The following is a 13,933-nucleotide window of genomic DNA, read 5'->3' as shown; positions in this document are numbered from 1 at the left end:
ACACTCTTCGCAAACCATTTTTTACGCGATAAAATCAAAGACTACTTTTGAAAGACGCTTATATTTTTCTTTCCAAGAAAATAACTGTAAACTTCCATAATCGTAATGCCACCCCATACCAATTCCAAATTCTGAAACAAGGTTGCACTGCATTATAAACCATATTCTTAAAGGCACGCGGAAATAGTAGGTAGGTGTAGACGTTGGGTAATTGTATTAATTCGGAATGCTAGAGAGTAGCAATACCGCACATCAGCAGGTTAATTTTCGAAAAAAGCGCCGCAATGTGCAACCTTGTGCCGAAGTTGACGTAATCACTTCAGAGCAAACTAAGTAACCGCTATTTAATTTTCCAAACCGAAGTTGGTCTGCATAACATCGACCTTATAGCATGTTCTGACCGACAACGAAAACACTTTGAAAACGAGTTTTGGGATTGTNGTTGTATTGTGAATATGTATCGTTCGTTTGTTAGCATGTTGTCATCGGAGAGTAATAATTGTTAATTATTATATCATGTATGGCATAATTTTATGTTATATGATATAAATTAATGCTTATTATATTTCACAAAGCTGGTAAGCATTGTAATGCTCAATCAAACGTAAGTCAATTACTTTTTCTTGCCCGCGCACTTGCTCATCGCGCGACTTTTTATTAAAAATTTTCATTATATAACGATGTTGGTGTGTGCTCACACTCTTCGCAAACCATTTTTTACGCGATAAAATCAAAGACTACTTTTGAAAGACGCTTATATTTTTCTTTCCAAGAAAATAACTGTAAACTTCCATAATCGTAATGCCACCCCATACCAATTCCAAATTCTGAAACAAGGTTGCACTGCATTATAAACCATATTCTTAAAGGCACGCGGAAATAGTAGGTAGGTGTAGACGTTGGGTAATTGTATTAATTCGGAATGCTAGAGAGTAGCAATACCGCACATCAGCAGGTTAATTTTCGAAAAAAGCGCCGCAATGTGCAACCTTGTGCCGAAGTTGACGTAATCACTTCAGAGCAAACTAAGTAACCGCTATTTAATTTTCCAAACCGAAGTTGGTCTGCATAACATCGACCTTATAGCATGTTCTGACCGACAACGAAAACACTTTGAAAACGAGTTTTGGGATTGTGTTATAGGGAATTTACATGAGGCGATTTTTCGCCTGGTGTAAACAGCCTTTCAACTAATCGCTTACAATGAAGTTGGTCGGCTCCCTACTTTCGTTCAACTTTTGGTTCAACTAATCGCCTGTGAAAGTTGAATCATGTAAATTCCCTATTAGTGTTTTCGTTCACATTTCTTAAGAGCGAAATACACAACACAAGCGGTTTGACAAACCAAGCGAAATTTCCCTTTGCTTCAAGCCATTTGTGCTGTGTATGGGGGTGTTTGAAGGTTTGACGGCGGTTTGTCAAACCTTCAAACACCCCCATACACAGCACAAATGGCTTGAAGCAAAGGGAAATTTCGCTTGGTTTGTCAAACCGCTTGTGTGGTGTATTTCGCTCTTAACATCCTCTGATTACAGTTTTGCTACGCAAAAACCAAACCAAAATGTTTTTCCCTCATTTTATTTTCATTTGCAACCTCTTACTTTCATTCTTATTTTACTTTGGCCAGCCAATTAACAATAAATCCGAAATGGCGTATTAAAGATGATAAAATAAGACTTCCACTTCGGTAAATAATCGAAAAAAAACTAGTGAAGACACCGATTAGAATGAGTGGAACGTGAGTTTTCAAGTAGTTTTGAGCGAAAACTGGTTTTCGTTTGACAGATTTTACATGGGCGAAAACACAATTTTAGGTCGAAAACCAGTTTTATCAACGAAAACATGTTTTCGATGTCGGTCAGAACATGGCATTAGTCTGAAACCGTATTTAGCTTTTAATTATCAAAAACCTTACACACACAGTTTCGTTCCGCAAAGTCAAATCGTTCCACCAGTAATTGGAACATTACATAGGGGCGTTGTTTTTTATGTTACCAAGTATTGCATTTCAACCAAAAATAGTTTGCAAACAAAGTCGTGAAAGATGTCTGTCGCTGTTGACCTCGTTAAGGTATTATTGTTGTACAATTTAGTTCCATTAGTCAATATAGTATACAGGTTGATTTGCTAATTTTTTAACGGGCAAGAATAAATATAAAAGAAAGTTGTGTCTTGAGCTCTATTTGGATAAATAGAACAGTTAATTTCCGTGACTCAGAAAATCGATACGCCAAATTGTGTTGCCTTGTAGCCCTTATGTCATTTGTCGGTTTGATTACTTTGTGTAAAGAAAGTCCGTATTTGTATGCTCGGCAGATCGCTAAACTGTATTTTGGTGGAAAAAAAGGAGTAACAAATGAAGAAAGCGTGCGTCTACTGTGCACAAATATAGAATTGTGATTTAGCCTAGAGGGGAGCTTAACTATAATGTGCCATTCGCAGTATCTTTTTTTTTCCCGGAATAAGTGAAGGCCGTCTCTATTATATTTTATTCAACCCCTGCCAATTAAATTTAAAGCGAGTTTGATTGAAATTCACTCGGAAATGAATTGCAGAACCGGCCTGATTATATTTAATATTCTAGGACGAACCTCCGGACTTTACCAATTATTGCAAACTAATAGATATGTAATATTTAAAGGTGTTTTAATAACAGATATAAAATAGATAAATACTGCGATAGAATTATAATTTTTCTTTGTATCTCCTTTTTTCTTTTTTTTTGGCAATTAGAACGAACCACATTTAAGAACATTAAAATTATCTGGACATGTTGGGTTTGACAGCTTACCGGACCAACTGGTGAACAAAAGCGTACAAAATGGTTTCGTTTTTAATGTCATGTGTATAGGTAAAAGTCCTCGAAAGCCACAGAAAAGCATTTTTAATAAATTCCATATCTTTCAGGTGAGACTGGTCTGGGAAAATCCACACTTATGGATACTCTCTTCAACACTAGCTTTGAGTCTACACCAAGTCCACATACATTGCCGAACGTTAAATTGAAAGCACATACTTATGAGCTTCAAGAGAGTAATGTTCGGCTTAAACTAACAATTTGCGATACCGTAGGTTACGGTGATCAAATTAATAAGGATGACTCATTTAAAGCTGTAGTAGACTACATCGACGCACAATTTGAAGCATATTTGCAGGAAGAACTGAAGATCAAGCGTTCTTTGGTTTCATGCCACGACAGCCGCATTCATGTTTGCTTATATTTCATATGTCCAACAGGTCACGGACTTAAGTCATTAGATCTTGTATGCATGAAGAAACTAGATAGTAAAGTTAATATTATTCCCATCATTGCAAAGGCTGATACCATATCAAAGTCAGAACTAAACCGATTTAAAAGTAAAATCATGCAGGAGCTTTCCAATAATGGAGTTCACATATATCAATTTCCAACCGATGATGAAACTGTTGCTGAAACTAATACAACAATGAATACACATGTTCCATTTGCTGTAGTAGGAAGTACTGATTTTATAAAAGTAGGCAACAAATTAATCCGCGCTCGCCAATATCCTTGGGGGACAGTTCAAGTTGAGAATGAAATGCATTGTGACTTTGTTAAACTTCGTGAAATGCTGATTCGAACTAATATGGAAGATATGAGAGAAAAAACTCATACTCGCCATTATGAACTATATAGGCAGAAACGTCTAGAACAAATGGGATTCAGCGATGTTGATAGTGACAACAAACCAGTAAGTTGAGATTCATAAAATTGGATGTTAAAAAAAAAAAACATTTTTCGCTTTTAGATATCATTCCAACAAACATTCGAAGCAAAAAGATCAAATCATTTAGCCGAGCTACAAGCTAAAGAAGAAGAAGTAAGACAGATGTTTGTGCAGAGGGTTAAGGAAAAAGAAGCTGAACTTAAAGAAAGTGAAAAGGAGGTAATCTATACCAATAATCTTGAAAAAAAGTTATGTTAAAATTTACATATGATTTCAGTTACATGCAAAGTTCGATAAACTAAAGCGTGACCATGCTGAAGAAAAACGAAAGTTGGAAGATTCCCGAAAAAAACTAGAAGAAGATTTTGTAGAATTCAGTCGTCGCAAAACCCAGATATCAGCATCACACCATACCTTGACTTTAGGCAAAAACAAAAAGAAGTAATAAACAATTCTTATTCATTCGACTGTTTCATGCCAAATTTATATGAGATATTTGCATGTAACTAATTAATCACAACAGGAATATATTTTCGTATGAGTGTGTTTAAATTATTTAATTTCATCTGCCTAAATATAATTCAATTATAATAAATATATATTAATCAAATTCCTTTAAATCAATACGTAAGGAATGAAGCACAAAAGCGCGCTTTATGAGAAATATTCCCAGTCNTCAAATTCCTTTAAATCAATACGTAAGGAATGAAGCACAAAAGCGCGCTTTATGAGAAATATTCCCAGTCATGCTAATTCCTACACATCTGTTATGATGATCTATCAACATATTTAGCCTTGTCAAACCATACTAAGCCCGACTAAGTCTAAGGTGACTTTGGTATGGTTTGGAGGTGTCGATATGCAGTGAGCCCAATTAGCGTTACAGCCAGCTCCAAGTTGTTTAGAATAAGAAAAGGCACTGTTGTTTAACGACAGTTGGGTCTATGCAAAATTACCCAATACTGTTTTGGGAATTTGTACGCTGTTGCTACGAGAAGCTCTATGTATATTCGCACTTCGATGTTTAATGGCCCTATTATGTATGGCGACTGGTGTCTAGTTGCTAGTCTAGTAGCCATGGCTTTCAGTATTGTACTATATATTGCTCCATTATGTTTAACCATATATATAAACAAACAGGGCTTGTACGAGTTGCAATCACAACCACAGTGTTGCGCGATTCATCCGTTATCCACGGTAAGAGGATATGTGTATTACGTGGATTATGTGTTGCCGGAGAAGTGGGGCACAACTTTTTTATGCCTAGGCGCCTTCGGCCGCACTTAGGGATTATAACCATTTCTACGGAGAATTCTCCTTCCTGTGTTGCCGGAGAAGTGGTAGAGAACTACAGAGAAATAACAAAGTCGAAGAGAAAACACAGTAGCCAGTTGGCATATATATTGGCATTACATATGGTTACACATCCACATACCAGTCGCCACACATAATAGGGCCATACAAACTAGTGTGATTTTTATCTTAAAAAATGCAAACAATCTGGAACGGAAAATTTTCAGCTATAATTTGTTACTCAGTAGTAATGTAGTAAATTTTCGCAAGTTTCTAGCTAGTGTATCCGAATGCAAAGTGAACCAAATGCCTACGTTCGCCGCCGATGAACTCTTTTTAAAATATTATATATTTAAATGTCGTACTCACCATTACAAGTCAGTTTGCGAGTCTGCCTAAAACCGCGACAAATAATCATAATCGTTCCTTTACAAGACTTGAATGATACCATCTGACGAAAGCATTTAGTTTGGACAAACATAATCATACATACATCCGCGATACTAGTTTTCACTATTTTCGTTTCCAAATAAAAATTTCGTTCTGGTAATCTCAACTAATGAAACATTCGGCGAGTCTCAAAATAACGCGGCTAACACTAAAATCCATTTTAATCATATTTTTGCACTTCTGCTCGTTGTTCACTTCTTTTCTTATTTTTCCAAATTTCAATCTTCTTAAATAAAACGTTCAAAATCCATCTCATTAAACTGTCTGATCATTCTCATTTTTGAATGAGAAATTACTGTTCCTTTTGCTGCGTAACTCAAGTTTTGTGGTGATAACAAATTTTATTTCTTAATTCGGAAAGGTAGCTAGACACTATTTATTCGGCAGGAACTTCTACTGAACCACTGTTAATGTCGTCAATAATGTCATGTGGCGGCCTTCCATCAACTGTGCAACCAACGCTTTGCGCTGTCCCCAAAATTTCTTTACAAGTGCCCTCTAGATTACGAGCCATTGACCTTGGTCTCATTGTTTTCGCAATTGAAAGGATGTCATCAAACGTTACATTTCCACTATGTTTAACTATCAAAAAATAAAAATAAGTTAACAAATTGCAATTAAAACTTTGCAAAAAGTCTCACTATTTTTCTGCTTCTTCCTATCACGGGGAGGTTCTTTAAGCGCCTTAATAATCAACGAAGCTGCAGATGGAACAACTGATATAGCAGCTTGACGGTTTTGAATGGTCAGACATACTGTAATTTTAAGTCCCTTCCAGTCTCCAGTGGCCTTAGCAATATCATCTCCAACTTTTTTCGGTGACTACAACAAGAAAGCTTATTGAAATGAATAAAATTAGTAAACAATGAATGTTCTTACCAAACCGAGTGGACCAATTTTAGGAGCCAGGGAAGATGTGGCTCCAACCTCGCCACCGACACATCGCAAATAAACTGAAACAAGCGGTGTTGATATAATTCATCTCAACTAAGATACAAAATTTACCTAATTTAATCTCAGTAGGATCGAATTTTGGAGGCATTGTTGGTTCTGTAAATACGAAGCAATCTGAAAATCAAAGGATCTTTTGAATAAAAATAGATAAATATTGGACATGAAAAATGCACATACACCCAACGACAAGGCTTGAGGTAAAAGGACGGGAGCTGGGTTCTTGCAGACAAGGTTGCTACTTTGAAATCCGCTTCAATCTTACGACCCATCAAGCACAAGTAAAACCTAAATTAATGATTACACTCTTTGAAATGTGTTTGTTAGTTCACATATATTCATAATTCCTGTGCTCACAAGCCATAACAAATTAACTCGTTTCAAGAATATTCAGAATCCGCATTTTTCAACATTTCCCCTCGGTTTTTGACAGCGACTAAAAAATATATCTCGACTCAAGCCTTGGCCGCCTCGACTTTATACTGGTAAAACTTTCCTATGTTTGTACAATTAAGGCCGAATTCTTAATTAAGTGTAAAAGGAGAAATTCTGGGGAATTAATTTCAAATTAGTTCAAATATGTCTGTGTTTTTTATCTAGTTGTTTTAAGTATTTTTTAAAGAAGCTTGCTATTTCTTTAGCCAGTTGTTCTGCTTTAAAGGGTGGAGAATTGTTTGGCCCAAACTTATTTTATTTTTCAAGGCAGTCATTCAATATTTTGTATATCTTAAATTGGTATTTTGTATGCTCTAAACAGACTGTAAGCTTATGCAATTTTGATGAGTGTTTCTTTTGGCGCTTGACAGATATGATTGACGACTTCGAAAGCATTGTTTGCGCCATTTTTTCATAGTGTATTGACCGGATACGCTATCTTGATTACTCATTCAAGTGTTTCGTGGACAAGAGCAGGGTTGTGCCATTTCTTCTCTTTGCTTAAGGCTATCATTTAAATCACATGTGAGTATCGGATTCTTCTCCGAAATTTGTGATATTTTATGCATAATTTGTTGATAATACGGATCAAAAATATCCGAGCAATTATGCCACAAGAAGAAATTTAGTTAGTGAATTTTCATAGTGATTTTCCTTACTAAATGGGAAGAAGGAATATGTGATGCTCTTGTTGAACGCTAGGTTTTTCATATACCATGTTACAAGTGCTTGATGTCAATGAACGAAAGATTTATCAGCATAATTTAAAATGCAGCGTCCGAAAAATTTAGCTCTTAATAAAGGAAATGATTTTCTAGATAAGGCGACGCTACATACATATTTACCAGTTCAATAATCTGAAATTTTGGTTAAGTAGCTCCATATATGTATGAATGTACGTATTACAAACACAGCGATCCGGCGTGCAGTTTATTAATCAGCAAGTCTTGTTAAAAATATGCAATTCTAAGTTTTAATATCCAGATGTAAACATAAGATACAAATATAGAGTCGTNTCAATAATCTGAAATTTTGGTTAAGTAGCTCCATATATGTATGAATGTACATATGTACGTATTACAAACACAGCGATTCGGCGTGCAGTTTATTAATCAGCAAGTCTTGTTAAAAATATGCAATTCTAAGTTTTAATATCCAGATGTAAACATAAAATACAAATATAGAGTCGGCTTTAATTTTCATATTGTATATGGTTTAAACTTTTCTACAAATTTAGTTGAATGGCCAATTCTACACGTTAATATCGATTGATTGATTATTATTCTCAATATATAATTTACAGATATTTTTTTGGTACGCGGTAGTCTAATAACTGAGAAAAATGGCCGAAATGGATGATCATCATTTTGAGACCGGCGATTCTGGTGCCTCTCAGACATATCCGATGCAATGCTCAGCTCTACGCAAAAACGGATTTGTTATGTTAAAAGGACGGCCGTGCAAGATAGTTGAGATGTCTACCTCAAAAACTGGAAAACATGGTCATGCTAAAGTTCATATGGTTGGCATTGATATATTTTCAAATAAAAAGTAAGTGGGAAGTGTAGAAAAAATTGTCAAAATTTATGGTAATAATTTTTCAAAACCAGATATGAAGATATCTGCCCCTCGACCCATAACATGGATGTACCACATGTAAAACGAGAGGATTATCAGTTGACTGATATAAGCGATGATGGTTTTCTCACTTTAATGTCAGATAACGGAGAAATTCGTGAGGATTTAAAAGTACCAGAGGGCGACCTTGGAAACTCTCTAAGATCTGACTTTGACAACGGCAAAGATCTTTTGGTAAGTAAAAAGATAGTTTACGGATGTTATAGTTTTAATATTGCATATTTTTTCAGTGCACAGTCCTAAAATCTTGTGGTGAAGAATGTGTTATCGCTCTCAAAACCAACACTGCTTTGGACAAGTAAACATCCCTAATACGTCTGACTTTATCTACCTGCAGATTTCTGTTGAATTTACGTTAAAAGTAAATTAAAACTAATACTATAGTAGTGTATTAACACTATTATGGCTAAGTTCAATCAACTCATTTGACTACATTTACTTCAAAAATATATAGTTTGTGAAGTAATAGAAACAGAAATTTGAAGCGTATAGGATAAAGAGTTGAGTAACAAAAACAGATTTTCGCCAATAAATTTTTTTTTACATTAATTATCTTTTTTCATTTAATATTAATAATTGAGAACTATTTCAGTGGTGTATTATATAAAGTATAAGAAATTAAGACTTGCTCGTCGATCAATAAGTAATTTCACGATAAAAAAGATGTTTTATTTACTTGTTTTCAATTGGAATTCAAGTCGTGAAGATGGATATTTAGTACATGTTTGTGATGTCACCTTCAGGATGCAACTATTTTTTAATTATCAAGGTAAAAGCCATACATACATATTCATATGTCAGTACTCAAATTGCATGATTGAAACAGGACAATTAATTTTCGCGAATTATTAAAAAAAAAAATTATTAACCTTGATTATAAAGATTATCTGATAAAAATTATTAGCCAGTAGTGTGCGTATTTGTAAGCTGAATAAAAATAATACACAACTGCATAGCTATGCGGGTCTTAACATCCACAGTATTAGGTTAAGCTGCGCAAAGGCCTGGAGAAAAAGCTACGCCTAAGGTTTCTAAAATGAGCGCGTATTAATTTTATTACCACGCGTTTTGTTTAAAGAGATTCATTCGAATTAGGGTACAATTAGCCCAAAATTTATTTCTGACAAGAGACACACTTTGACAGCATTTTACTTACGAAGAATTATCCTTGCCATGGGTTTTGCAGGATGTTGTAGCCCCACCTGCGTCGGTTTTTACATCAATGATCAAGGTCCAACTACCGAGCTGTTTTGACGGGTCGAACCGATGGGAGAGAGGTGTTAGCTCAGTCTAATTGAGGAGGTGGTTGGTGTCATGGGGGAGTCTCCACATGCCGGACATAAGAAATGTTTTTCCTTGCTGAAAAAACAGCAATGAAATAAGTGTTTTTGGTCGCAGCACTTTTTGTAATCTTTTTTTTATTTGAATGAAACTGCGCTCGGTGGTAAATGCAAACACCGATGTAATGAAAAAGCGACATGATCGTTGTGCTCTAATCAAACTAAAAAATAACAGAGACAGGTGAAGGCGGAATGTTGGTTCCAACCAAAGTTAACTTTAAATTTTTTAAGATCTACACTGGTGGCCCGATAATTGGAAACGAATTTATTTTACAAGTTTTGGAAATCTTTTTATTTATTTGTATTAATTTTTTTTTTTTTAAGAAAATATAAAAGCATATAACTCAAAGTTTTAAACCTTGTACAAGATTTATAATAAATCGGCGAAGTTAAAAAATGGTCATCAAAATTTCAAACTTTCAACTGGAAGTTCTAGAAAAGGTTCGATGTTACGGATTTATAGCCCATTCAATTTTAAGATTGTGATTGGCTTCAAAATCTCGTTGGATTTGGAGAATTTTTTCACTATGTCAAGCATTTTATTCCAGACTAAATTTTATTAACTTGAATTTAATTTTAAAACTTTGAGTTATATGATTTTATTCAATATATATATACAATTTATATAATTACAATTTAATAATTTACTAATTTCATCATTTTGAAAAGTGTTTTTGTCTCAAGACATCGAGTTGTACGGCATTAACTGTCACTTTTAATTGGTTACTGCATTGGCTACTTTTATTAAGATTTTTGTATGCATTTAACGGTGAGTCCTTGAAGTATTATTTGTTAAAAATCTTTTTTACTAATTTCCCCATTTTAACATATTTTTATACCCGAGCGCACTTGTGCACAAGGGTATATTAATTTTGTTCACATAACGGTTATTTGTAACAGCCAAAACGAATCGAGCTAGATATAGACAAATGTATACATAAATGCTCAGAATGAATAGAGAAGTCGATTAAGCCATGTCTGTCTGTCCGTCTGTAATTATTAGTATATTTTCCATATAAAATAAATTAAAAGTAATAAATAAAAATAAAGTATCTAAACCTATAAAAAAACTGGTTCTAGTTATCGGTTCACCAGTGTATAACAAATCTTGTCAATTAGGAACAGTGATTCATGAGTTTGTGCATGGCAGTGAGTTGCTTATACGGTGTTTCACGAGGCTATCACCCCTATTGTGAATGTCGACAAGTAGTAGATAAACGACAGTTAGTCGATTATCGATTACCCGTGGTATTTTCAGTCGTTTTCTTGTTCAATAAGCGCGTGTGAATAATTTATAGTCGCTTATCCTTCTACAAACAAACAGTTGTAGAAGGATGAGCGATTAAAAACTATTAACAGTCGCTTTATGAACGAGAGATCGACATTCACAATACCATGAAAAAGCGATAATGGAGTATGAGTCGTTTATCTACTACTAGTCAATACTGGCAATAGGGGTGTGTTTTACAGGCAACTTTTAGTTGAAAGCAACATTCGCCTGGTGTGAACGGCCATTCTACTAATCGCTTCCAATGAAGTTGGGTCACCGAGAATTTTTGATTCAAGTAATCGCCTCATGTGAACACCGTTGTATTTATGTAATTGCGTAAAGGTCTAGTTTCCGAACCATGCTTGCTCATAATTATGCGGGAAAATACCCATAATGTAAGCTATGCGGGTGATAGGAAGAAACTTCGCGTGGGATTCAGACAACTTTCTTTTTATTGTTTTCACAGTCTCGAAAGCAATAAGTCGGCTTGACACAAATTGCATGCCATTTTCGCGAAATCGGTTGAGCCGGTAACACCATTTTGATTTTGACGTTTGACATTAGCAAGATGTTTACTGTTCGTCAGATTAATTGCTTGAGAATTTAGTTGAAGCACAATCTCGATTGGATAGTATTTAACAGAAAACAAATCTTTCATGTAAATCTGAAGAAAGAAATGTTTTTCACAGATATTTTAGAGTTCTTTTGCATTCCCTTCAGTGTATTTATTTCATTTTTGGTTATATTGTCCGCTGTAAATAAATCTGTCGGTGTCCGAAGAGCCTACGTAAAACTTTTGCTAAAGATATTTGAGGTAAGTTATGAATTGGTTAGATATTTGCAGTATTTATGATAAGAATAGATCAAGGTACAACTTAACATTTTCAATGATAGCTGTATCTGATAAAATAAGTGGACTTTTACCTCATTAAACTGATCTAGATATATTTAATGATTGTAAGCGATGATGAACTTGCAACGTTTTGTTTCCTTTTTGTATTAATTCATATACATATATATAATATTTATTTTAGTTCGGCCGCCTGAGTATTGAATCTGCAGCGACAGAACGCCAAACGAAAGATGGTGAGACGTGTAATGTCTCAGTAGAAACTAAGGCTAATGACATTAATAGACCTTGCTCTAAACAAACTGGAACTAGTATACCCACTACAAATGGCAACACATTAATTAGCAGGGACAGTGTGCTTCTCCCAACAACCAACGAGTCTTCGGCTACGGATCGGGATGACTCTTCTAAAGATGTAAGTACAATTATAATATGTTTTTGCATGAATATATATAGACATATGGATACGTAGTACTTGTCTGGAAGAAATTAGCCTTGGAATGATTTCAAAAGAAGTAAAATAGATTTTTTAATTTGTCTCCGGGACTGAAGTCAAGTTGGTGGAAATACGCATACAGAACATTTTTTGAGTTGCTTTTGTTTAAACTGCCACGATTATAAGATGGAATAGAGTTCCAGATGCGGATAGTATTGACAAAGAATAGCCGTGCAGAGCTGAGATAATTATATATAGGAAAAGTCAAGTCGTTTACTCGAGGTGATTTGGGGGACATTAGTTCTCAAACAGATATTTGGGCGCCTTATTCGTAATGAGACGAAAAAGAAATATACAATTTCTAGCTTTAAGGTATTCAGAAATTTCGCAGCCAAGTATGCGCGTTCTCCAAGCAGAAATATGCTCATATTTTGCTAGCCCAGACACAAATCGCGTGATCTGATTAAATACTACATCTATTTCGTGAGGTGATTGGGAATCTATCCCGCTGTAGAGTACATCAGAATAACAGATAACTGGCATTATGTAAAATGTATTTTACTTACATATGTATGTGTGCGTGTACATACATCCCAACAAGCAAAATAAACTTAAAGTAGGTTTTTAAAGGTATACTAACGCTTACAAAACGCATATTTTTTGGTTTGGGTTTGTTTTTTCTTTGATTTGTTTATAAAAAAATCGCTCTCAACGCTTATAAAAGGTTCATTTGCAAAATCTGAATACTAAAAACGCCTATTTAATATTTAACATAGAAGGTATTACTTTTAAAAACACTTACATAAATGCGTATTGGGATGTGACAATAAGTAAATTTTATATTCATACCCAGTAGAACTTGGGAGCATCGTACGATTGCTCGGTGAGTACTCCCTTGGGAGTATACGAATACTCCCCATTGCTCCCTATGCTTCTGTGTATAAGCATGTAATTTTGTATACTCCCTTTAACATTGGATGTCCTAGGAGGGGGAGTAATCCCTTTTACCTCCTAAACAAGCAATCGGGGAGCACACACAGAATTATCATCCCACAAACCTCCTAATTACTTCACAAACCACCTGACCCCAGCGAAGCATCAGCATGGTTTCCGTAAAGTGCACAGTACAACAACAGCACTTAACGCCATAAACACTCAGATAACTCGTGGCCTTAACCGCAACCGTCCCTGTGAGAGAACGATTCTAGTAGCGTTGGACTTGTCAAAGGCGTTTGACACCGTCTGCCATTCCACGCTGCTAGAAGATATAGAGGCCTCCTCTCTCCCACAGAGGCCCTGAGTGGTCGACATTCGTCGGTAACATTTAGAGACAAAACGAGTAAGCAGCGAAAATAAAACAGGGGGTTCCTCAGGGTGGTGTCCTTTCCCCGCTACTGTTTAACTTTTACATTTCAAAGCTCCCTCAACCACCAGAGGGAGTCTCGATTGTCTCNTATGCCGACGACTGCTCGATCATGGCGACTGGGAATGGAATTGATGACCTGTGTTTGAAAGTAAACGGCTATCTCTCCGAACTTTCTCGCTTCTTCACTGCAAAGTGTCTAGCCCTCTCCCCTACGA

At 35.4% G+C, this 13,933-nt stretch overlaps 5 protein-coding genes across 6 annotated transcripts in view; 3 read left to right on the top strand and 2 right to left on the bottom strand.

Moving 5' to 3' along the window:
* The window catches only part of Mlp84B (Muscle LIM protein at 84B), a 123,035-nt gene extending 117,514 nt beyond the window's left edge, over nt 1–5,521 (bottom strand). The window contains exon 1 of the mRNA XM_017605472.1: nt 5,352–5,521. Coding sequence (XP_017460961.1) covers nt 5,352–5,469 — 118 coding nt within the window. The 5' untranslated portion in view covers nt 5,470–5,521. The remainder of the gene's footprint in view (nt 1–5,351) is intronic.
* On the top strand, nt 1,961–4,134 carry Septin2 (septin 2). Of its 2 annotated transcripts, none has more exons than XM_017605508.1 (5): nt 1,961–2,071; nt 2,734–2,851; nt 2,908–3,713; nt 3,771–3,908; nt 3,967–4,134. In XM_017605508.1, the coding sequence occupies exons 1-5, from the start codon at nt 2,045–2,047 to the stop codon at nt 4,132–4,134; spliced, it is 1,257 nt and encodes a 418-aa protein (XP_017460997.1). In that variant the 5' UTR covers nt 1,961–2,044. The 2 variants fall into 2 exon arrangements, with proteins under 2 accessions (XP_017460997.1, XP_017461005.1); XM_017605516.1 differs by lacking the exon at nt 1,961–2,071 and adding an exon at nt 2,433–2,641.
* A 161-nt stretch (nt 5,522–5,682) lies between the features above and the next one.
* Nucleotides 5,683–6,500, bottom strand: RpL12 (ribosomal protein L12). The gene is made up of 4 exons (XM_017605525.1): nt 6,438–6,500; nt 6,312–6,385; nt 6,074–6,254; nt 5,683–6,014 (listed from the first exon to the last, which is right to left on the bottom strand). Exons 1-4 carry the CDS (start codon nt 6,472–6,474, stop codon nt 5,809–5,811), a joined length of 498 nt encoding a protein of 165 aa, XP_017461014.1. The 5' UTR covers nt 6,475–6,500; the 3' UTR covers nt 5,683–5,808.
* A 737-nt stretch (nt 6,501–7,237) lies between these two features.
* eEF5 (eukaryotic translation elongation factor 5) lies at nt 7,238–9,005 on the top strand. The gene is made up of 4 exons (XM_017605404.1): nt 7,238–7,343; nt 8,122–8,369; nt 8,429–8,630; nt 8,687–9,005. The coding sequence occupies exons 2-4, from the start codon at nt 8,161–8,163 to the stop codon at nt 8,756–8,758; spliced, it is 483 nt and encodes a 160-aa protein (XP_017460893.1). The 5' UTR covers nt 7,238–7,343; nt 8,122–8,160; the 3' UTR covers nt 8,759–9,005.
* Nucleotides 9,006–11,626: 2,621 nt separating this feature from the next.
* Nucleotides 11,627–13,933, top strand: part of Gpat4 (Glycerol-3-phosphate acyltransferase 4) — a 12,528-nt gene continuing 10,221 nt past the window's right edge. The window contains exons 1-2 of the mRNA XM_017605393.1: nt 11,627–11,880; nt 12,101–12,331. Of these exons, the coding sequence (XP_017460882.1) occupies nt 11,743–11,880; nt 12,101–12,331 (369 nt within the window). The 5' untranslated portion in view covers nt 11,627–11,742. The remainder of the gene's footprint in view (nt 11,881–12,100; nt 12,332–13,933) is intronic.

The sequence above is a fragment of the Rhagoletis zephyria genome, unplaced genomic scaffold (genome assembly GCF_001687245.7).
Source record: "Rhagoletis zephyria isolate East Lansing unplaced genomic scaffold, Rhagoletis_zephyria_1.1 Rzeph_scaffold_00154, whole genome shotgun sequence".
NCBI lineage: Eukaryota > Metazoa > Arthropoda > Insecta > Diptera > Tephritidae > Rhagoletis > Rhagoletis zephyria.
This window is presented reverse-complemented; position numbering and strand designations above follow the sequence as displayed.